General features: G+C 38.9%; 1 protein-coding gene and 1 pseudogene across 1 annotated transcript; one reads left to right on the top strand and one right to left on the bottom strand.

Annotated features, from left to right (window-relative positions):
* LOC132650620 (zinc finger protein 160-like) overlaps positions 1-25,258 on the bottom strand; it is a 256,814-nt pseudogene that overhangs the window by 190,843 nt on the left and 40,713 nt on the right.
* LOC110542935 (non-histone chromosomal protein HMG-14-like) lies at positions 6,244-7,450 on the top strand. Its single transcript, XM_060375964.1, has one exon. The coding sequence runs from the start codon at positions 6,350-6,352 to the stop codon at positions 6,641-6,643; it is 294 nt and encodes a 97-aa protein (XP_060231947.1). The 5' UTR covers positions 6,244-6,349; the 3' UTR covers positions 6,644-7,450.

Genomic DNA, 25,258 nt, shown 5'->3' with positions numbered 1-25,258 from the left:
TTGAGATAAGTGTACATCAAAGCATTTCTCTCCTGTTCTCAAACCCCTTGTCTTAGCTACTTTTCTATCACTGTGCTAAGATATCATGACCAAGACAGCTTATAGAAGAAACAGTTGGTTAGGTACCTAGGGTTTCAGAGGATAAGTCCATGACCATCATGGAAGGGACCGTGGTGGGCAGACAGGAATGGCAGGCAGAGCACCAGAGAGAGCAGTGGCTGTGATCTTACATCCTGATCTACAAGTATGAGGCAAAGAGCTAACTGAGAACGGTGTGGGATTTTAAAACCTCAAGCCCATCCACAGTGACACACCTCTTCAACAAGATCACACTTCCTAATTTTTCTAAAACAGTTCCATCAACTGGGGATCACATTTTCAAACATATGAGACTGTAGGGGTCATTTTCATTCAAACAGCTCACTCCTCAATAGCTTCCTATGTAGCCAAGAATTAAGATAAAAAAAATGTCAATGTCCCAAATCATCCCAGGCACTCAGATTCTTGTGAGGTTTTGTTGTTGTTGCTGCTGTTTTGTTTCTGAGACAGTTTCATATAGTCCAGGTTGACCATCATTCCTGACCTTCCTGATGCTCCATTTACAGGCATGTGTCACCATACTTGATTTATGATCTTGTTTGTTTGTTTGTTTTGTTTTGCTTTTCAAGACAGGGTTTCCCTGTGTAACTTTGACTCTGTAGACCAGGATGGCCTCGAACTCACAGAGATCTGGTGTGTTTGACCTCTTCTTCTTTTTTTGGGGGGGGTATTTTTATCTTTTGCATAGATACTTTACTTGCATGTATATAAGCATACCACATGAGTGCCTTATATTCCAGGAGGTCATATGGCATCACATTCCCTAAAACAGGAGGTACAGAAGATAGTCAGCCACCATGGACATGCTAGAAACTCTGCAAAAAAGAAGCAGAGAATGATTTGATTTGTTTTAAGAATTATTTTTATTGCATATACAATGTTCCATCTGTACGTACACCTGAATGCCAGAAGAGGGCACCGGATTTCCTTATAGATGTTTGTGAGCCACCATGTGGTTGCTGGGAATTGAACTCATGACCTGTGGCAGCTGAGTCATCTCTGCAGCCCCACAGGAGGTAATTTTCATCACTGAGCCATATCTTCAGCTCCTCTGGCTTCCTCTTTAATCTTTATTATTGTTTTTATTATTATAATTCCTTTCTTCTTCCCTGGTATATTCCAAACAAATTCACCTTCTTTCATTTCACCTACTGAACTAAAATGTTCTCAACTCTCTGCCTTTGAATACATATGTTCTTTATCCGTTCCGGGGGGTTAGGTCCCTCTTGCTTTTCTTTAGGTTTCATAGTGGAATTTATAGTGATGTATACATTTCTATGCATGGTCTATGGGTTTGTTTATGGTGGATTACCCCACAAGACTGTAAGCTTATAGAGAAAGAATAGTGTTTGCATGAATCATTTTTGTGTGTTCAGGAATTAGCCCAGTACTGGGTACTTAATTCACAAGCAGAAACTATCTGGGGAAGGGCAAATAACCTTTTAAAGAGTAAATGCCTTGAACAAAGTCTTCATAATCTGATAGTAATACAGAATTTCCACCTAGAGGATGGGAGCATGTAGCATTTTATTTGTTAATGCCAGCCATTGTACCACCTGTAATAAACTTCTCCTGAAGTCTTTTTATCCTGTTCTGTTACTGCTGTTACTAGGACAGCCTCCTCTATGCCTGTTGCCTTCTCTGTGTTCTCTTTCATTTATCCCATAACAAGCTACTTCCTTGAAGCTTTAGTGAGATTTAGCATCTGTCTTTATCATGTGCAAAGACTATCTGTATCTACCTGTTTGGCACAGAAGCTAGGAATATAGCTAGGCAGTAGGACATTTGCTTCACATATACAAGGTAAAGAAGGAGGAGGAAGAGGTGAAGAAATAAAAGGATCAGGAGAAGCAAAGCACTGTGTTTCTTTATGCAGATGCTCTACCTTAAATGAAGGTGTTAACAGTCTTCCTGGTTCTACCTTCCAAACAAGATAGAAATTACAGATACAACAACAGTGCTACTTACTTTATTTGGGCTTAAGCTTGGTCTCTCCACCATCACCAACACAGTAAATCAGAGAGGAGAGCCGCAAGCAGCTACATGGTAGGGTTTTGATTTGGGTTTGAGGAAGTACCGGGAAGTTCTGGTTTAACACTTACAGGATTGGGTGACATTCAGCAAGGGCAAACTTTTTACAAGGTGATTGGCTAACTAACATAATTAACAATGAGCGAGATATCTATAGGCTTCAGGATTGTTAGGTATTTTCTGTGCCATTGAATGTTCTATTACAAGGTTGCTGGGCTGCTCAGAACAAATGCCCTACCCTGAGATAAGATACCTTCCCATTTCTTGTGGTTATCTTCAGGCTGTTCTTTGGATAGGTAATCTTCTGACTTTGTTTCTGGAATTGGTGAGCCATGGCCTACCTAGTTCCTGGTGACTTTGGTGTGGAGTCACTGGTCTGGTGACCTTTAGATGGCCTTTTTCAGGGCAAGTTTCTGGTAACCTTTGGGGGTGTCAGGTCTGGTTCTCAGTTGTAAGATCCATTTGGAATTTTGAGATAGTAGTAAATGGTATGTCTTGTGACAGATAGCACTCCAGTATAAGCTGAGATATAGAAGAGTAGAATAGATGATGTAAAGAATTTACCATTGCTGAGAAACTAGTGGCACCAGTTAGAATTTAGGTGAGGGAAGACTACCTGTAAAACACTCCACAGATAAGTAGTATGCTACCAGGCCTGTTAGAGATTAGGATCCTGGAACATACATGTTTGCTCACCAGGATTATCCAGAAATGTGGCTCCAAACCATAGCAAAGGAAAACTGACTTAAAACCAGCCACAAGATGCATCCTCATCAAAGAATAGGCTTCTAACAATCTGCTCAAGGGTACATTACAGGGTCATAACCAACATTAAGGCCTGTTGTCCCATAAAGGTCCAGTTTTCTACTTAAGAATAGCATAGTTCTGCCTCATAGGTGAGATTACACAGGGTGACAACTCTTTGAAAAGGAAAAACTCTGTTGTGTTGATGGTTGGCCTGATCAAGCAAGGATTTACCTGAGGCCCTCATGTATGGAGAATGACATAGATCTCTCCAAACCCAACAACAAGTTTGATAGAGCCAGCCTAGGGTCTTGGGAACTTTCCATAAGGTCCTAATGTATAGAGAACAACACAGATGTCCTTCTCTAAAGCAAGTATTACTTGTGAGTCCTGGTAATGGTCCAGGGACCAGGGTCTTTAGGAAGGCATTGCTTTAGAACTTGGCAATCCAACTCTTCCCAGCCATAGAGCTATAGTTTTCAGTCCCAAAGCTGTTGTAGGCTTGGTCAGTAATGTTCTTGAGATACCCTATGTTCCCATCTTACAGCATTGTTGTATTAGACTCCTCCTGAGTTTATCCCATTGTGTGATAGTTAGTGTTGACTTCATAGAAGCCATTTCATTTTTTTCCCCATTCTATTTTTCCCCTGTAAGTATACAGGATGCTCTTCTTTTGAATAAGATTACTTGGCATGAGACATAGCTTGTAAAAGACCTCTGTTGCAGGATATTTGCTCACTGTGAACCCAAAGATTGTGTTATTTACTGAAAAAAAAATTAGTTGTGGTGTGTTTGAGCCATAACAAACACCTTTAATCCACGAGCTTTCTGTTCCAATATTGTAAGCAGAATACCATAGGCCAAGATGCAGAGCAAAAATCCAGTTGATTGGAAGTGAACATAAGATTATAAAGAAAAAAATCATAGATGGTAAGAAGGAGTTGGGAGGAAGGATAGAGAGAGACCCTGGAAGTGGAAGGGAGAAAATTTAGTCATGAGGAGGTTGTTTTAGATGACCTGTGAGAAAGGGATTCATCCTGGGACCTAGGCCTTAGACTGTCAACTGGGTGATTTGTCTGCCTCTTTGAACTATCTGGCTTTCATCCTATTATTAAGATCCAGAGTCTTCATTGGTAAAATTAAATGATTTGAGATGTTGTAAAAATGACAGACCTCCCACTGCAGCTTTTATCTTTTTGACCTACTCTTCCTATCTTTCTCATTCTCTGAGGTATTCCATTTAAGACATTGTCACATGCTGTTTCTACTTAAGAAATAATCCTGGGTATATTTTTGCATTGTAAATCTCCCTGAGTAAATCATCTCTCTAAGTGGCTAGACCACTTAGTCTCCAATCCACATTTGTTGTTCCAAATGTTCCATATGTTGTTCCAAACATAACCTGGGGCCTGAATCTGAGAGTGACTTAGGGTGACAGGGTATGTGAAATGTAAAGTCTGTTCTCATCTGGCTCCTTTTGAGCATTATTCAGTGATGAAAGTATGCTGTCATTAAAGGGAATTTTCTTTATTAATCTTTTAATTGTGTGTGCAGTGATTTCTTTTTGGAAATACATATTAATTCTAGAACAGCTGAATCTTCAGCCTCATAGAAAAATGTTTCTGAGACAAACTACGCTGACTCAGGTCACCTTGATCCCAGTTTGTCTTTCCTCAAGGCATTGAACATATTTCTTCTTCATGAAACTTCCTAAATTCTTTAAAGGGCTGTAGCACAACACAGTTTTAAAATTACTCATATAGATCATTTAATGAACTCTCCATTTCATAACAGGAAAAGGATTTCCATGTGGAGCTTCTGTATTCAGACCAGAATAGGAGGAACAGTTATTATGTACACTTCAGGAAGAAACAGGATAGGCAATAGCTAGATAACAGACTAGAGTGTTTTGCTGTTGGTGTTGAGTTTTTTTGTTGTTGATTTTTTTTTTTTTGTATTTCTTTTTGACACTGGGAATGTCTATGTAGTCTTGGCTATCCTGGACTCACTTTGTAGACCAGGCTGGCCTGGAACTCATGGAGTCCACCTACTTCTGCCTCCAAAGTGCTGGGACTAAAGTACACACCCCCACTCCCTGCTTGATCAGACTAAAGTTTAAGGCAGTCTGCCGGAAAGGGTAGCATTATGAAGAAGCACCAAATTGAGACAAGGTGAAGTTTTTTTTATTTGTAATTTCCTAATATGTATTTATTAATTCATTAATGTGAATGAAAACAGACCACATTGGTGGGTGTACAATTTGGGTCAGGTAGCTTGATCCAGTGAATATTGAATTTTTAATTAAAGGACTGTCCTCTGTCCATTTGTACAATCCTCATTGACACTGTTATGTCAGTTCAAATTTAGCTAAATCTGTGACTGTCAGGTTACAGGTCTCAGCAGCTAACATTGTATACAGGAGCAAAGTCAAACAGTATCTTATTAATGGATTTCCCTCTACCACAGAATGGCCTATTCTTTTTCAAAGTAAGTATGCCTATGTGGTTTTTCAACTGTGAGTTGAAGAGCACTGGCTGCTATTCCAGAGGTCATGAGTTCAATCCCAAAAACCACATGGTGGGGCACAACCATCTATAATGAGATCTGGTACCTTCTTCTGGCATACAAGTGTAGATACACACAGAACATTGTATAGATAATAAATAAATAAATTTTAAAAAAATTCCAGTTCTTGGTATTATTAAACTTTACTTTGCTGATGCATCACTGCTCTAGTCTCCTATTAGTTAATATTCTCTGATAATCCCCAGTTATTAAGAATTTCATTCCTTTTTCTCTAGTGGTTTGATATTTGTTTTTGTTTAAAGCAAAGTCTTCTATAGATCAACTTTTCACATGTTATGTAATTATGTAATTGAAACTTTCTTTGGGCACTGAATGCTATTTCTACTGCCCAGTGCCTAGAACATTGTCCTGCAGCTCTTTTTAGGGGGACCCTGACTGGTGAGTGTGAAGTAAAAGAGACCAGTGAATGAATGTCCACTGAGCACTCTGATATTTTTTGGAGGTGAGCAATTACAAATAAAGAGGGACCTGTGTAAGAATTGAGTTCACTGACCTACTTTGAAGCTGGTGTAGTCACAACACAGAAAGGGAGGGGGAGGAGGAAAGATGGCAATGAGTCAGGTAATCAATTTCAGATGGTCAATAAAAGTGAAAACTGAACATTTGGGGGAGTCATACACAAAGGGAATCAAGAATATGGATTAGTTGCTGAACTTGTTTCTGGAAAGCAAATTTCTATAGTTGCACAAGTTCAAACAACACAGAAGTTCTGGATAAATTGCTGTGGTAGTGACTAACAGTCATGTTTTCCCTCCCCCCATTTGAAAGTACACAACCTGTCTCCCACCGCCCCCGCGGCGGGTCGCGGCAGTCCTTGCGGCGACGGCCAGGCAGCGCAGCACTCGGCGGCAGGCTCGGCGTCGCGCGTCCCCCATCCCGCACAGCCACGATGCCCAAGAGGAAGGTGAGCGCGGACGGAGCGGCGAAGGCGGAGCCCAAGCGCCGCTCGGCGAGGCTGTCGGCCAAGCCCGCACGAGCCAAGGTGGACGCCAAGCCGAAGAAGGCCGCGGGGAAGGATAAATCATCAGACAAAAAAGTGCAAACAAAAGGGAAGACGGGAGCAAAGGGCAAACAGGCTGAAGTGACTGACCAGCAAGCTGCAGATCTGCCTGCAGAAAATGGAGAGACGGAGAACCAGAGTCCAGCCTCTGAAGGAGAAGAGAAAGAAGCCCAGTCCGACTAACCATCCATCGTGTCTGTCAGTGGTCCTTGCCTCCCTTCTTGTATAATCCAGAGGAATATTTTTATCAGCTATTTTGTAAATGCGAGCTTTTTAGTAGCTCTAGAAACATTTTTAAGAGGTGGGGGAGTCCCACCTCATCCCATTTTTTAAGTGTAAATAATTTTTTAAGAGGTTAAATCATTTGCTGGTTGTTTATTTTTTGTACAACCAGAAAATAGCAGGATACTGAATCAGGAGAGGCTGTGACTGTCTCGGGGGTCACCATAACATTCCGTAGAGGGGCTAGTTTTATATCCTACAATACAAAGCATACTAAACGGCAATTTGGAGTCTCCGTCTTGCATTTGTGTCTGGAATATTTTCAGTTATATCCGGTCTCGTTCGTGTTTCCTAAGAAAACCACTCCCTGGCCCTTGCCCTGTCAGAACGTAATGTCTTTGGTCATGGCCGTCCATTTTCCTAACAGTGGTGATAATGTGCTGTGAAAGATGAAAATGCTGTAGGTACTATATGTGGCATAAAATTGTGGGTCGGTGGAATTGAGGATTATGAATATTTGATTGTTATGTGAGGTCTTAAGGAAAACTTGTCAAATTTGAGTCCTGAACCTCACTGTAATAAGTTCAAAGAGACTATACGTGGCTCTTCATTTAGGTACGTGAACACAGTATATGGCTCTTCATTTGAGTACGTGAACACAACGTGTGACTTCAAAGTTTGGGTACTTGTGTTAAGAATTGAAGTGTCTTGTGTACTCTGCTCCTAAGCCAATAAAATCTCAGTTGTGAAAGAGTAAAAAAAAAAAAAAAGAAAGTGCACAACCTGAGAAAAATTTGTGAGTAATACTTATTTGAAGTCTTTGAAGAATATTGGACCATAAGGCCATTTTCAACTTTTAAAAATAACTTTAAGGTTATAGTGAAATCATTTTAACCTTTTCATTCCTCTTTACTCTTACATCTCAAATGTTGGATGAATGGTTAAGGTGCCTACATAACAATCAAAGCAGACATGGCTGTCAGGTTCTCCCAGCATCCCTCAGTCCTTACCGGTAACAAGTTATGGGTATCATATCCAGGTCTCTAGCCCAGGAGCTGAGCTGCACTCCTCCCAGCTGTCCTTCCTTATGTATTCCAACCATTTTGGTTATCTGGTCTTTTTCATTTATCATTTACCCTCCTGACCTTTTGTTCTGGATCTCCACTTCCCTCTATCCTCTCTTATCACATGGCCCAAGGTCATGTCAACTCTAGATTGTTCCAGATGTTCCTGTGTCTGACTATGTTCTCTCCTCCATCTGTATTAAAATTTCTACTCCAACATACTTAGGACCTGCTACATGCTTTTTGTTTTATTTGTCATTTTCATTTAGCTCCCATTAATTACTTCTTGTTTTCAAATTCATGGTCATTTGTTTCTTTAATGGTTGTTACTGTTTGGCTTTGACTGAAGGTTGGCTGAAGGACAACTATGAGGTAGAGATGACTGCACTGGACACTGATCATGTAATGGAATGTGCAACATAAATGACCTGTATCTTGGAAGATGAGCAGGTGGCCTGGGAAAGTGGAAGATTGTATTTTAAAACATTTCCAAGATGAGGATATTGCAGGATACTTGATCCCATTGTGATCCCTTAGATTGTGAACTGTAAAACATGTGCTTTGTTTGGTGTGGGTGAGCCCTAACACAATCCTTAATTCCACGAACTTACAATTTATTGTAAACAGGTGATTACGGTTTGGTTCTGTCAGCCCTAGAACATACCTTTAATTCAAAAGCTCTCTGTGCACAGGATTAAATAATGTTAACCCTAGGTCAAGAGGCAAAGCAAGAAACCAGCTGACAGGAATTAAAGGTTAAGTGGAACTTTCAGCTGAAATGTATTTAAGATAGAGTGTAAAAGTGGAAGGAGTTTTAGTGTGGTAGATTTTGGACTTTTTGAGCTTTGAGCTAGAAAGCCTTTGTCCTTGGGTTCCTTTGGACTATCCCCTCTGAGTTGTCATCTGAACTGGTGAGCTTTTGGGGCTTTTTCCTCTTGGAGGTGAGGTGAGTATCAGGGTCAGATGGGTGCTTTCTCTGCCTCTCTGTGCTAGCAGGTTTTAAAATCGAATAATTGGGATTTCCATTATTTTGTAACAAACAACACTAGGGTTCTGTGTGCCCCTAGGGGCTGGGGCTGGGGCAAAGCTAGAATACCTCTGATATCTTCATCATTTTATCTTTGATCCACTGGTAGAGGAGCTACCACTGATATGAGACTCAGCTCTATTGTTCAAGCTAATGATGTACTCTGGCCAGGCCTAGCAGTCAGGAGCAACAGTGGGAGGTAGTTTACGGGTTTGTTCTGGGATTTTCCTCTGATGTAGCTCTAAAGAGCTGTGAGAGAGTCCAGAGGCCATGTCATGCTGAGTGTGGGGCCATTTTCTCCAGGCCAGGAAGAGCAGGCTGCTGAGCTAACAGAGCCTCATTTGCTTTGAACGAGATGGACTGTAGTTAAGACTTTGGTTCAGGCTGTGGTTCTGTTGGTCTCCATGTGGTGATCTCAGCAGAGACCCTTGGCCTCCAACCCTTCCTGAGTGTTGATTGTCCAGAGAAGTGAGGATTTTGCAGTCTGGGCAGTAGAAAGTTGTGGTGCTTATAATATCAGTATCTAGTGTGCACACACAGGCATTGTTTTGCAGTGGACAGATTGGAAAACTGAAGGTCTCATTTCTAGAAATGATGAGTGTTGTATTTCATATACACTCTGTGTACCAAATTTTACAAATTGTTTTGAAACTGGAAGAAAAGAGGTGGTGTTGGTCACCTTTCAGCAATACTTGCTTATGTATTTTTAAGCTTTCAACTACCACCAGTCACAATGTCATGATTTAGAGAAATTCAATTCCAGGGTACAAGAGGAATTTCTGAGATGCAGAATTTTGTCAGGTGTGCCTGGTTTTAAATAAGTGGATAGGGCAGATTCCACATCCTGTGACATAATTCATGCAACAGAAAACAGATACTAAATTATTCTCCAACATTTTTTGTGTGTGTGTCGGAAAGGGCTGGGCTGTGCCTGAAACCACAGGGGGACATGAGCAACTGCAAGCTGTAGCTCATCTTTATGATCACCTCCATTTTCCAAGAGACTTCCAGAGCAAAAGAACTCTCTGTAAAGGAGGTTAGTAGTAGCTGGAGGGCCAGAAATATAACAGTTTAGGTGTCACTTAGTGTTTGTCTTGTAGCAGTTGTGACCTCTGTGTTTATTTAATTTGTATCAATTAGAAAATCAAAGGTATCTCTGATCCAGTGCACATTTTTCATGCTAGACTTTCCTTAGGTCTTTTCATGTAAACTTGGTTATATTTTAGACTTATGTTTTTTGGCTTTTTTTCTCACCCTCTCATTCTTTTATAAACACTGTACACATTCTTGATTATTGAAATTTGTGGTAAGTACAGAAGTCACATCATGCCAGAAGATTATGAGATTTGTGACAATAGAATCATCCCTTATTTTTCTGTTTTCCTCTGTTTCTTACCAGTTGGCTTTTCTTATATGAGATAGGGATTTTGGATTGTTCTTTAGCAATCACATGAAGACAATTTTCACTTATGTCTGTAGAAGGCAGAAGATGCAACATGAAGGTGAGTAATACCAGTTGGCCAGTTTACTCCTTCTCTTGTGACATTTTCTTTTGGTGGTCTGTCATTTTCTTCAGAACTTTCACCTGTCCAGTGGTCTCCATATTCTCTAGTTGGATGATTTTATTCTCCTGAACAGATTAAATCAAAACCCTGCCCCACATAGAAACAGAATGGTGGATCAATGGAACTGAACAGAGGACCCAGAAATAAACCCACACACTTATGGACACCTGATCTTTGACAGAGACCCCAAAACCATACAATGGAAAAAAGATAGCATCTTCAACAAATGGTGCTGGTCTAACTGGATGTCTACATGTAGAAAAATGAAAATAGATCCATACATGTCACCCTGCACAAAACTGAAGTCCAAGTGGATCAAAGACCTCAACATAAAACCAGACACATTAAATCGGCTTGAAAAAAAGTGGGGAATACCCTAGAACTCATTGGTACAGGGGAAAACTTCCTGAACAGAACACCAACAGCACAGGCTCTAAGAGCAACAATCAATAAATGGGACCTCATGAAACTGAAAAGTTTCTGTAAAGCAAAGGACACCGTCATCAAAACAAAGCGACTGCCTACAGATTGGGAAAGAATCTTCACTAACCCTTTATCTGACAGAGGACTCATATCCAGTATATATAAAGAACTAAAGAAGCTGAAAAGCAGCAAACCAAGTAATCCACTTAAAAAATGGGGAACAGAGCTAAACAGAGAATTCTCTGTAGAGTAATACCGAATGGCAGAGAAGCACTTAAAGAAATGCTCAACTTCACTAGCCATTAGGGAAATGTAAATCAAAACAACCCTGAGATTTCACCTTACACCCATCAGAATGGCCAAGATTAAAAACTCAAGTGACAATACATGCTGCCCTTCTCCACTGCTGGTGGGTATGTAAACTTGTACAACCACTCTGGAAATCAATCTGGTGCTTTCTCAGAAAACTAGGAATAGCGCTTCCTCAAGATCCAGCCATACCACTCCTGGGCATATATCCAAAAGAGGCTCAAGTACACAAAAAGGACATTTGCTCAACCATGTTTGTAGCAGCTTTATTTGTAATAGCCAGAAGCTGGAAACAACCCAGATGCCCCTCAACTGAAGAATGGATGCAGAAATTGTGGTACATCTACACAATGGAATATTACTCAGCAATGAAAAATAAGGAAATCATGAAATTTGCAGGTAAATGGTGGGATCTGGAAAGGATCATCCTGAGTGAGTTGTCCCAGAAGCAAAAAGACACACATGGTATATACTCACTCATATAGACATACAACATAAGACGAACCCACTAAAACCTGTGCATCTAAAGAAACTAAGCAAGAGAGAGGACCCTAACAAAAATGTCCAATCCCCATCCGGAAAGGAAGGCAAAGAGGATGGACATCAGAAGAAGAAGAAAACAGGAAGCAACACAGGAACCTACCACAGAGGGCCTCTGAAAGCCTCTGCCCTACAGACTATCAAAGCAGATGCTGAGCCTGATGGGCAACTGTTGGGCAGAGTGAATGGAATTTTAGGTAAGAACTGGGAAATAGTAAGAACTGGGGAGGACAGGGTCTCCACAAGGAGAGCAACAGAACAAGAAAATTTGAACACAGGGAACTTCCCAGAGACTCATACTTTAACCAAGGACTATTCGTGGAGATAACCCAGAACCCCTGCACAGATGTAGCCCAGGGCAGTTCAGAGTCCAATTGGGTTACATAGTAATGTGAAGAGGGACTGCCTCTGACATAATCTGATTGGCCTGCTCTTTGATCACCTCCCCCTGTGGGGGAGCAGCCTTATCAGGCCATAGTAGAGGACAATGCAGTCACTTTTGATGTGAACTGATAGACTAAGATCAGAAAGGAGAAGAGAACCTCCCCTATCAGTGGACTTGGGGAGTGGCATGCAAGCATAGGGAGGAGGGAGGGTGGGATTGGGAGGGGAGGAGGGAGGGGTTTATGGGGGGATGCAGAATGAATAAAGTGTAATTGATGAAAAATTAAAAAAAAATTAAAAAAAGGGGGAAAAATAATTTAAGAACCTGAAATGACTTTCAAAAGTGGAGGAAAACATGGAGTTATTCAATTTACATGGAGCACATCTCACCCCTGGGGGCAATGGTCTCCTGAACCTACTCAGACCTCGGACACCACCACTGCTAGTTCTAGAACTGATGCAGAATGTTCCAACGAGGGGGTTAAGGCTTCTCATAATATTTCCTATAAGCACACACCTGTTTGTTTTTATTCCCCATTTTTATTCATTATTAGCCAGATAGAGCCAAGTAATTGTGGTAATGATACTTGCTTTTTTGCCCAATGCTGGAATACTAGTGAATTTAGGTATGCCCTGGTTACTCGCATACCTCGCTGGGTGCCTGTGCCCATTGATGCTCCTCACACTATGACTCTCCTCAGACAGAAAAGGAATCTTGGAACTACAGTCTCCATTTTTACTGCCATCTCATTGGTGGCTGTTGGAGCTACCACCGCGGCATTAGCCATGAGTCATACTGTGCAGACGGCTCAGACCCTGAATAATCTTTTAGCCAATGTAGCTCATGCCTTAGATGTACAAAAAGGAATTAATGCTCAACTAAAATGAGGGTTGATGGTGTTCAATCAGAGGATTGACCTCGTGCAGGAGCAAATTGATACCCTATGGCAAATCGCTCAACTTGGCCGTCAATGAAAGTATGCTGGACTTTGTGTCACTAGCATACAACATGAGAATTTTTCCTGTGCTGCAAATCTGTCTAAACAATTGTCTAGCTATATTTTAGGTAATTGGACTGGAGAATTTGATACTACGATGGAGCAGCTGAGAGTGGCCATTGTCATGGTAAATTCTACCAGAGTGGACGTAGGACTAGCCACAGGATTATCATCATGGACTGCTGCAGCCATGAATCATCTGAAGGAATGGGCGGGCATGGGAGCTTTAGCAGGCCTTCTGGTATTGGTCTCCTTGGTTTGCCTGTGGTGTATATGCAAGATTAGAGTCTCACAACAGCGTAATGCAGCCATGATCATTCAGGCCTTTACAGCCATTGAAGCAGGACAGTCTCCCCAAGCATGGTTGGCTACCATAAAAAGCTACAATGTTACACTCAGGATGCAAGGCTAAGCACTGCACTCAGGGCCAGCCGCTTTGGACCCAGAGAAGAGCAAATCTGATTGCATGCAGGTTGATGCCCCAGGTCCCGCCTCTGAGAAAAAGGTATCAGACGGGTCTGATGCTCTTTGGGTGGATGACACCTAAATGAACATTGGTACAAAGTCTCAATTTATTTTTAATATCAGAGATCAGACCTCTACTCTTGCCTGATGCGTCTAAAACAAAAAGGGGGAACTGTAGAGAGCTGCGAAATGCTGTGCCCTAAAGATGGAGCTGGTTTCCGCCTTCTACCTTCCCGATGCTGGGTGCTCTCTGTCACAAACAACTCCACATTTGGCTAAGGCTGAGGATCTGGCTTGCTTCCGTGTATGTGGACCTATCTGCATTGTCCACGAGACACGCTGTGGTTGGCTACCCAGAGGCTATTTAAGCTGTGGGCTGGCTTTCCCCAGGGTCAGATGATTGTTCAAGGTTCCTGTATAAACTGCATTGAAAAAAAAATAAAAATAAAAGGAGAAAAAAATATTCAGAGAAAGGAAAGGCTGTTTGTTTTTAGCCCAGAACCATCCTTTTTTGGTACCCAAGCTTATCTGTAAAACATCAGTCTACTCCAACTGTTTACAGACACTTGTTACCTGCTTTTCCTACAGTGAGAATTTCAGTGTAGTTTATAGATTGTGGTCATGTTAATATATTTAGAACTTGTATATCTGTGTGTAAACTTTAAACAACTCTGATTTAAACTTCAAGGAGTTGAGACTTGATCCACCTATCACATGTCAAACAGAATCTAGATTAAGACCAGTCAATTAACAATTCGGTCTTTTCTGTCTTTTATCTATATCTGAGGATGGGCTCTTTTCTTCCTCCTGTTTTGGGATTCCTTATCTCTCTGGCTGAACTATGAAACCATAGTTGAACTCTATCTTGTGAAAGCATTCCTAAGAGTTCTTTACTTCCAGAATATAATAAGTAAAGACATTCTTTGGCTTTTTTTTTCTATGCAAGTACTCCATAACAATACAAGTAACAGGACCTTAGGCTAGTATGTTTGTTTCCTACTCAGAGAGGAAATATGTATTGAAGTTTCATGAAGGGACTTTTCAGCAAAGGACCATCCTATTCCTAACACTGATGTTCAAATGAACATATGTACCAATTATAGCATCACCTGAAAAACAGGAATATGAAAAGTCCTAATGATTCCTCCACTTATCATAATAACCAACAACCTACCATACAGTTTCTCAGAGATATAAAGTGGCAGATGAATATTTCAGAAAGTAAAAAGATGAACAACAGAAAAGAAGAAAGAACCAAGCAATGAATTCAACGGGGTATCGAGACAAGGATCAGGAGTCTCCATGAGAACTCAGAAGAAGGAAAGAATAAACAGCTGTACACACGAAAGACTGAGTAGAATAAAAGACAAACAATAAGACAAAACTGAGATTGTGAGGGAGGACAAAGACAGATAGAAATGTTGCAAATTAAAATCATAAAACCTCCAATTAAATCAGAGAACATTGGGTTTCCAGCAGAGCTAACTAAGCAGAGAACAGAATATGGGCATAAATGACATGAATTTCAGAACACTACATTACAAAATCAGTGATAAATAAATAAGTTATAAGTATGACCACAGTGTCTAAACTCTGAGATACTTTAAAGATACTAAAGACAGAACACATGAAACTGAAGATTCTAAGAATTGTACTGAGCACATAGGGATACTCAAGTTCACTTTAGCAGAAACTCTCCAAGTCTCTGGAAAGAAACAGATATTCAAGCATAAGACATTTAGATGGCCAAATAGACCTGAGAAGAATGGAAACTTTTCTTGACATATTAGAGTCAGTGTGTTAAAAATATGTAAGTCTCACCATGGAATCGCACCATGGATTGACACAAAAGTTGTTCTCTTTTTCTATCCCTGATTTCTTTCTGACTGGAAACATAACAAAGAAAAGTGGAAATGTTTGCAGAGGCACAATGAAGCAGAAAAAATGTGTAACTGCTTTTCACATTGTTCTGTATCTAGTTCATTATTCTCAATGGAATCACATGTGTTTAGCAGGTCATGTACTAACTTTTAACCAGAACAACCATAGCACATTCAAGCAAGTACTCACAGGTCGAACTTCCATTGTAGACTTGGTTCTCTGTCAAAAAAGATCTTGTCAGTTTGGGATACATCAAGTGGGATGGAAATGGGGATAAATGTAGCGATGTTAACATCTGCCTCCTTGTAGGTGTTTGTCTCCCAGTAATTGTCACAACCAAACAGAGATATCTCAATTGATGTATACACAGGTTGCAGGAGGAGGGTGAGGCAAAGCAAAAGAAGGGACATGTCAGGCTCTTCACTACACAGAGACAGTCCCCTGCATCAAGGCAGATCCAAGGAGATTATTGGCTTAGGTCCTGCAACAGGCTGAGACCTCAACAATGTCAGAGAAGACTTTTAATGCTAAGCTGCTTCCTCCTGTTGCTTCAGGCTCTCAGTCTGTGCACACCCAATGGTTCTCATGATGGGCCAGCACAAAAACTGCAGCAAAGTCCAGACATATGTGGGTCACAGTACTGAGATATTTTTGTCTCTGTAGCCAGACTTGCTCTGAATTTGTTGTCTTTTTATTGTTCTATTTGCCTCTCATCCATGTACTCTTGGAATCCCATAGCCCTGGGTCTTTGCACCTGGTTCCTCTATGTGGGTGAAAAACATGTTTGGTTCTTTCTTTCTTCAAAAACCTGTATGATTTCATCATGGTCCACAGTGACTTTGGAGAGCACCAGAGTCTGAGACAAAATTATAGATCATCAAAAAAACAAAAACAAAAACAAAACAAAACAAAAAACCCAGCTTGTTTGTTTTGGATTGCTGTTGTGAAAAGTAGTTTGAACATTTGATTTCCTCTAGTAAGGGGAGCAGGGGCAGTCACTCTTTGATCACTTTGCTACCTCTTTGATCACTTCCACCAGTCAAAGTGGCTAAATTAAGCAACAGGGAAAATAGATTCAGACATTTTTGATGAGACCTGATAGGCTACAGTAAGATTGTAGAGGAGGAGGACATCGCTTATCAGTGGACTAGAGGAGGGACATCAGGGTAGGGGCTTCAGAGGGAGAGATTTCAATCTTACTTTGACATGGAGTTTTGACCAAAGTAAACACTGGTGACTCAGCCTTATGCAGGACACCCGGGTTCCGGGTTCTCAACTCAGCTTTTGCATTCAGATTTCCTCCTGGATGTCTGACACCAAATTCAGAATTATACAGGACCAAAAGATGGGTCAACCTGCTTATATACAATTTAAGTCATGACAAAGAACACATTTACAACTTGTATGCTTAGCTTAGATTATCAGCCACTTTCCTCTTTACTTTCTTTCCTGATTAAAAGACAAACATTAATCACCTTAAGAATCAGGATAGGAGTAAGTTTTGGGACCTATGAATATGAACTCAGTTTTGAACCTGGCAGCAGAAGTCTTGAGATGGCTGGACTCAGTCAATTATCTCTTAAAAACAACCAAAAAGAAAAGTACTTCATCTCTATACTTTCTCTACTTTACTGTAATACTGTTTACTACTGATATAATTCATGATATTTTTATTATATATATTATTATAATAAAATATATACAATATAATGCAAATCAAAATTTGATATCTAACTTATGTAAAATCCATTCATGAAAACACAGCCATGAAATTTCAAAACAGCTAACACTGCAAGAGGCTTTGAATGTAGGAAAGTGAAAAAATAATGTACTGTTAATTCTTACATATAAACAAACAAAATAATTAATTGATGCCTCCTATGTATAATCTTGCAAAATTTGGTTACTGGAATTTAAAAATATATATACAGATTACACACACAAATAAATCTATTTGTCTATCTATCTATCTATCTATCTATCTATCTCTATATATATCAATCCAGATATAGATAAATATACCTATATAGTGAAATTTCTATGTAGGCACCAGCTTAATTTATGTTCAGTGAGTTGTGTAAATGCTGTAGTCAGTGATAGAAACTTGCAGTGAATTTATGGAGAACAAATTATAATCTTGATAAAAGTGTGCATTGTTTGGGCATTCTAATAAGACTCCTTTGGCCACCACTTCAAGTAGATATAACCGATATTTAATTTGATGACAAGTTACATCCTGTTGTGACTCTCTCGTCTTATTTCATTTGGATCACCTTCAGATATGTATATATTTTAGGCAGCTTTTGCTGTATTAGGTTACTACAGTAACATTCAATTACATTTCATCTTCACTGTTTCTCTTCATATTACTTTGCATAATGTCCTCTTTCCCACTTCCAACCAATTCTTCTTTATGAGCCCATCTTCCATCTATAAATAACTATTTTATTTTATTGTCCTATCCTAGGGAGATCTAGTTACTTGTTCTCAAACACTAGTCCCTTATTCTGTGTGTTTCCTAAATGGTTTTATGTACTGTACATTGCTTATCATTCACTTTAAAAGTAATATTAACACGTAAGAAGATACATGCCATATTTGTATTTTTGAACTTGTGTTACTATACTCAGACTGATTTTTTTCTGGTTTGCCTGCAGATATGCATTTTCTTTCAAATTTCATGTTTTACTTTGTAAAATGACTGAGTACTATTTTGTTGTGTAAATGTCCACATTTTCTTTATCTATTCTTCTGTTGATGGGCATCTGGGTTATATCTAATTTCTGTTGATTAGAGCAATCAAAAACATGTCTGCACAAATCCATGGAAGGATGAAACATTCTTTGGATATATCCCCAAGAGTGATATAGCTGGTTCTTGCAGCAGAACATTCTCCATACTGCTGAGGAAAAAGCCACAAATATGTCCTTAGTGGCTAAACATTATTGTACTCCTACCAGCAATGCCTGAATATTCTTAGCCATTGTGACTCTCTTTAGACCACACCCCAAACTACTTTTTGTTTCCATTTCCCTGGTGACTATCGATTTTGCACATATCTTTAAATGTTTCTCAGCCATTTGAATTATTTCTTTAAGAATTCTCTTGTGATATCTTCTTCCATTTCTTCAGAGACTGAAAGGTTTTTTTTATACAAGTCTTTGACTTGCTTGTTTAGAGTTACACCAAGGTATTTTATGTCCTTTGTGGCTATTGTGAAGGGTGTTGTTTTCCCTAATTTCTTTCTCAGCCTTTTGTCTTTTGTATACAGGAGGGCTATTGATTTTTTTCATTGATTTTGTATCAAGCCACTTAGCTGAAAGGGTTTATCAGCTGTAGGAGTCACCTGGTAGAATTTTTTGGGTCACTCATTTATACTATCATATCATCTGCAAATAGTGACATGATAAGAACTCATGGGCTGGCTCTTTGATCACGTCCACCTAAGGGGGTAGCAGCCTTACCAGTCCACAGAGGAAGACAAAGAAGACAGTCATGATGACACCTGATAGACTAGGGTCAGATGGAAGGGAGGAGGTCCTACCCTATCATTTGACTTGGGGAGGTGCACAGTAGAAGAGAGAGATAGGGTGGGATTTGGAGGAGATGGGAGAGAGGGAGGGGGCTACAGCTGGGATACAATGTGAATAAACTGCAATTAATAAAAATAAAAAATAATTCTTAATTTAGAATTGAATGTGTGTTTTATTTTGATTGTATATTTTCTTGATATCTAATTTTTTCATTTGACTTCTTTGTGAGTTTGAATATTAGCGTTTATTTGGCTGTGTAGTTGGTGAAAGTATTTTAGCTTTCTCTACACTGTTACATTTTCAAAATGATGGTGGTCCTTTGTTATGCAGAAGATTTTCAGTTTTCTGCTGTATTTTTGTAGATTGTTTATCTTTATGCCTGGGGAAAGTCTAGGAAGATCTCCCCTGCTCATTGGTAAGTAAGATTAACAGAGTAAAACTATCCATCCAAAGAAAAACAATCAACATCAACATTCAGTGCAATCATCATCAAAATTCCAGACAACTTACCAGATGTTGAAAGGACAATTTTCAGCTTCAAATAGAAGCACAAACAAACCATATCAGCTAAAACAATCCTACATAAGAACTGCTAGAGGGATCACCCATTCAAAGATTAAATTGAACTAAAAACTATAGTAGTAAGTAACAGCATGGTATTGGCAGAGTAACAAACACTTTGGTCAATGATGAGATTGAAGACCCAGGCAGAAATCCAAATACCTATGGACACTTAATATTTTTAAATAAGAAAACTTGAAATAAACACTGGAAAAAAAGACAGCATTTTCAGCACATAGTTGTGGTCAAACTAAAAGTATGCACATAAAAGAATTCAAATAGAACCCTATTTTTCACTCTGCACAAAACTCCCAAAATATAGTATTGAAGAACTCAGTAAAATCAAGAAACAAAGAATCTAATGAATGAGAAATTAAGGAATAACTTTGAACTCACACACTGAAAAAAAAAGACTTGTTAAACACAGTAGCATTTGCTCTAGTCTTGAGAATGTCTTTTTCATGTTTTGAACTGTGTTGGTGAGGCTTATCACTTGAGTTTTTGTTTGACCTCTTCAGTTTTTTATTTCTAGATTCATCTCAGTTTTTAATTTCATTAACTCCTTTTGTAATACAATGTCTTCAACTATCTTCAGTGTTTTATTTCACTTTTTGTTTGTTTTCACAGACATCAATGAGATTTTATCCATATCTTGTGTAATATCCTGGATTTATTTATGTTTTGAGGTCATTGCGTTGTCCTGAGGCTATACTGAATTTCTCAGGGTCTCCTCTAGGAGGGTTGTTGTGATTTGGTGTCTTGAATGTTAATGATTTTGGTTTCTTACTGGTGTCTAGGTATCTGGGTTTGGAATGATTGTGATTCTAGCTTTTGCTATCTGGACTTGTCTATTTTAGGTTTGTGATGTTGAATTTCTTCACTTCTGTTCCCCTCTCTGGATCTTAGAAAAATGTGTTGGCTGTGTATTGTCTTGTACAGAGTATTTCTGATTGTATGTCTTGATAGGTCACTAGAGACACTAGACAAAGACTGTTTTTAGGTGTTGGTGATTACAATAAAAAATAATGATGAATAAAGATAAAATTTACTTCAGAGTAAAGGGCTGGAAAAAGTTTCCAATCAAACAGACCCAAGAAACAAGATGGAGTGGCCATTATCTATCTCATAAAATAGCCTTTCAACCAAAATTAATCAAAAGAGATGAGAAAAAGGACACTTCATACTCATCAAAGGAAAAATCCACCCCAACAACCACTCAGTTATGAACATCGATGACCCAAATGCAAGGGCAGCCTCATTCATAAAATAAATATTACTATAGCTTAAATCACACATTGAATCCCACACATGAATAGTAGGAGAATTCATCACCCACTTTCTCCAATAGAGAGATCATCAAGACAGAGACTAAATAAGAAAATAAAGAAACTAATGGATATCTTGAATCAAATGGGTATAACAGATATCTACAGAACATTTCTTTGCAACTCATGGGTCCATCCTCAAAACTGACCATCTATTCAATCACAAAGCAACCCTCAGCAGATATATGAATATTGAAATAACTCAGTGAATCTTATCAGACAAACATGGATTAAAGCTGAACTTCAACAACAATAGAAACACCACTGGTCCATGGAAGAAACAAAGAAACTAAAGACAAACTAGTTTTCAAAGAAAATGAAGGCATCACATACCCAAACAAATGAGACAAGTGAATGCAGTGCTAAGAGAAAAGCTCACAGCACTTTGAAAACAGAAGTACCTTCATAAAGAAATTAGAGAGATCCTATTCTAATAATTTAGCAAGACACTTGAAAGCTCTCTAACAGAGGGAAGCAAACATACCAACATGGAGCAGATGACAAGTATTATTTAAACTTGGGACTGGAAACAAAGAGATAGATATAAAGAATCGATAAACCAAAACCTGGTTCTTTGAAAAAATCAACAAGATAAACAAACCTTAGGCAAAATAACTGAAAGGCAGAGGGAGATTATCCAGATCAACAACATCAGAAACAAAAAGGGGGACACAACTACAGACAATGAGTTCTTACATCAAAAGCCTGTATTCCACAAAATTAAAAAATCTAAATTAAAAAAAATATTTTCTGGATAGATTTCACCTACCAAAGAAAAATCAAGATCAGGAAAAATTTTAAACAGTCCAATAACCACTAAGAAAATAGACAGAATCATTAAAAAATCTCCCAACCAAAAAACAGACAAACAAACAACAAAAATACCTCCCCAGTTCCAGATTGTTTTAACTCAGAATTTTGCCACAAATTCAACGAAGAGCTAATATAGATACTCTTCAAGCTGTTCCATAAAATAGAAACAGAAGGAACATTGCCAAATTCATTCTATGAGGCCACATCACCCTCACACCTAAACCACAAAAAGAACCAACAAAGAAAGAGAATTCCAGACCAATTTCATCCATGAACTTTGATATTAAAAACTCAGTAAAATACAAAATGAATCTAAGAACACATCATACACAGCAACCCAGGGATGCAGGGATGGTTCAACATACAAAACATCCTCAATGTTTTAACAAACGCAAAGAAAAAATCACATGTTCATAGCATTAGATGCAGAAAATATCTTTGACCTATTCCAACATACCATCATGATGAAAGTCTTGGATAAATCAAGAATACAAGGTCGATATTTAAACATAATAAGGGCGATATACAGCAAGCTGATTGCAAGCATCAAACTAAATGTAGAAAAACTCAAAGCAATTCCAACAAAATCAGGGACAGTTGTAGAATGCCCAGTCTCTCCGTATCCCTTCAATATAGTATTTAAATTCTAGCTAGAGCAATAAGACAACTATGGGAGATCAAGGGCATACATATCAGCAAGGAAGAAGTCAAAATATTGCTATTTGCAGATGAGGTGGTAGTGTATGTAAGCGACCCCAAACATTCGACCAGGGAACTCCTACAGCTCATAAACAGCTTCAGGAAAGTAGCTGGATGTAGGATTAATTTTAAAAATCAGTAGCCCTCCTGTACATAAGGGACATATGTGCTGAGAAAGAAATTAGGGAAACTATACCATTCATAATAGCCATAAATACTATAATGAATCTTGATGTGGCTCTATCCAAATAAGTGAAAGGCCTGTATGAAAAGAACTTCAAGTGTCTGAAGAAACTGAAGAAGATGTCAAAAAATGGAAATATCTCCCAATCTCCTGGATTCATAGGATTAACAGTAAAAATGGCCATCTAACCAAAGGCAATCTACAGATTCTATGCAATCACCATCAAAATACCAACAGTTCTTTTCAGAACTTGAAAGAACAATTCTAAGCTTCATATGGAAGAACAAAAAACCAAGAAGAGGTTAAACAATCCTATACAATAAAAGAACTTCTGGAGTTATCTCTACCCCTGACTTCAAGCTATACCACACAGCAATAGTAATTAAAAACTGCATGGTACTGGAATAGAGATAGACTGGTTGGTTGATCAATGGAATTGAATCAAAGACCCACAAATAAACATACATGTCTTTAGTCAATTGATTTTTGACAAAGAAGCCAAAACCATACAATGGGAAAATGAGAGCATCTTCAATAAATGGTGCTGGTCTAACTGTATCTCTGCATGTAAAAAAAAGTACAGATAGATACATATTCATCTCCCTGCAAAACAAAACAAAATCCTCAAATCCAAGTGGGTCAGAGACCTCAATATAACCACAGATACACTAAATCTGTTAGAAGAGAAAGTTGGGAAGAGCCTTGAACTCATTGGTACAGGAGACAACTTCCCGAGCAGAACACCAACAGATCTATAAGGAGTAAACACTATCAATGAAACTAAATGTCAGTCTACACATTAGGAAAAGAACACATCAATCCTATTTTTAACAAAGTGCTAATATCCAAGCTATACAATGGACTCAAGAAATCAAACTCCAATTAAAAATGACCCAATTAAATAATTGGCACAGAACTAAACAAAGAATATTCAACAGTGAAGTCTTGAATGGCTTAGAAGCACTTACAGAAATGCTCACCTTCCCTCATCATCAGAGAAATGAAAATCAAAATGACTCTGAGATTCCATCTCATACCAGTCTGAATGATTAAGATCAAAAATCTCAAATTGTAGCACATCCTGGTGAGGATGAGGACAAAGTGGAACATGCTTTCCTTACTGGTATGAGTATAAACTTTTACAAGCACTTTGGAAAACGATCTGGCGCTTTCTCAGACAATTGGGAAGACCTAGCTATACCACTACTGGATATATACCCAAAAGAGGCTCTACAAAAGGACACCTAATCAACTACGAGATTCATAGCAGTTTTATTTGTAGTAGCCAGAATCTGGAAACCACCTAGATGTCCCACAACTGAAGAATGGATAAAGAAACCGTGGCACATTTACACAAAAGATAATACTCAGCCATTAAAAACAAAGCAATCAACTTCCACTGCTTTCCCCAGCCAGCGGTGAAATTTTTTTTTTTTTTGAATTCTCTGTTTCTTATCAGGCAAAGAAATCTTGCATTGAGCATGCAGACACACCTTACCCACTCCACCCCATTCCCTCCCCCAATATCAGCATCAGCTGCATATGACAACAGTAGCCTCTGCGGGGCGTGAGGTGGGGTGGGGGAGCTTGGACATCCCAGTCTAATGAATGTACTGGGAAAGGCGACAGGAGCCTTGCACATTTCTAGGAACATTGTTTCAGAATGTATGTGCCAGCGTTCCAGAATGAAATGCTGCTTCTTAAATAAAAGACAGCCAGCCAAACACTGCAGGTGCTCTCTCTCACTTAGCTTTCACATGATTTGATTGTTCTCTTTATTCTTCAGAATATTCTTATAAGGAACAGTTTGGCAGATACACTGCTGTTTATACTTTAATGGACTTGCACACCAGGAGTATACAGGGTTCACGCAGGCTTATTTTCTTATTTTTATTTCTTTGTGTTGTTATTTATAGATAAACGGGATGTAATAACAAGGTTACTGTAGAGCTGAGAAAGCTCTTTTATTTCAGGATAATTCCAGTTTTATACTTGCAAAGAATTTTAGCCACCAGCCCTGCAGCCCCTTGTCTCTGGAGGTGCTTAGGTTGTGTTTTGCTGATTGTTAGTCTTTGGAATCAGTTTTGTTTTTAATTTTGTTCAGTTTTTTATTTACACTTTTCTTCCCCCTACAACAATTTTATTTAGTTTAGTTTAGTTTTTGTTTGTTTGTTTTGTTTTTGAGACAAATTCTCTCTATAGAGCCCTGGCTGTCCTGGGATTCCCTATGTAGATGAGGCTGGCTTTGAACCTAGAGAGATCTCCCTTCCTTTGCCTCCCAAGTGCGGGGGTTAAAGACCATGCCCAGCTTCCCCCACAACAATTTTGAAACAATAACAAACTTGAAAAAAGTTCCAAGTATGGTACACAGTTAATTGCTGTTTTACTTTGGACATTTTGAGAGGAAGCTGCTGACCTTATGCCCTGTCACTCTGAGTGGTTTAGTGTCAGTTTTATACAAACAAGAACGTTGTCCTACATAATGACAGTGCAGTTATCAAAATAGGAAATTTACGCTGACATAGTATTCCATTTAATGTGGGTTTTATTGACTATGTTATTACTCACACAAATGTCGAAAAAAGCTGGTACATTTAAGTGTTGCATTGTTTCTTTATCTCCTAAGTCTCTTTCGGTATGGAACAGTTCCCTCATCTTTTTCATGATCTTGTCAGTTTTGATAACTAAGTGTCAGATATATATTTTTAATTAAAATTTTATTTTAATATTAATTATAGTTTATTCACTTTGTATCCCAGTTGTATCCCCCTCCCTCGTCCCCTCCCAACCTCACCCTCCTTCTCT

Source organism: Meriones unguiculatus (assembly GCF_030254825.1).
Source record: "Meriones unguiculatus strain TT.TT164.6M chromosome 13 unlocalized genomic scaffold, Bangor_MerUng_6.1 Chr13_unordered_Scaffold_28, whole genome shotgun sequence".
Taxonomy (NCBI): domain Eukaryota; kingdom Metazoa; phylum Chordata; class Mammalia; order Rodentia; family Muridae; genus Meriones; species Meriones unguiculatus.
Note: the sequence above shows the minus strand (reverse complement) of the source record. Positions and strands in the feature narration are given on the sequence as shown.

Bases quoted from the DNA above. Each gene is read 5' to 3' on its own strand.
- LOC110542935 (XM_060375964.1), top strand. From the start codon at position 6,350: ATGCCCAAGAGGAAGGTGAGCGCGGACGGAGCGGCGAAGGCGGAGCCC.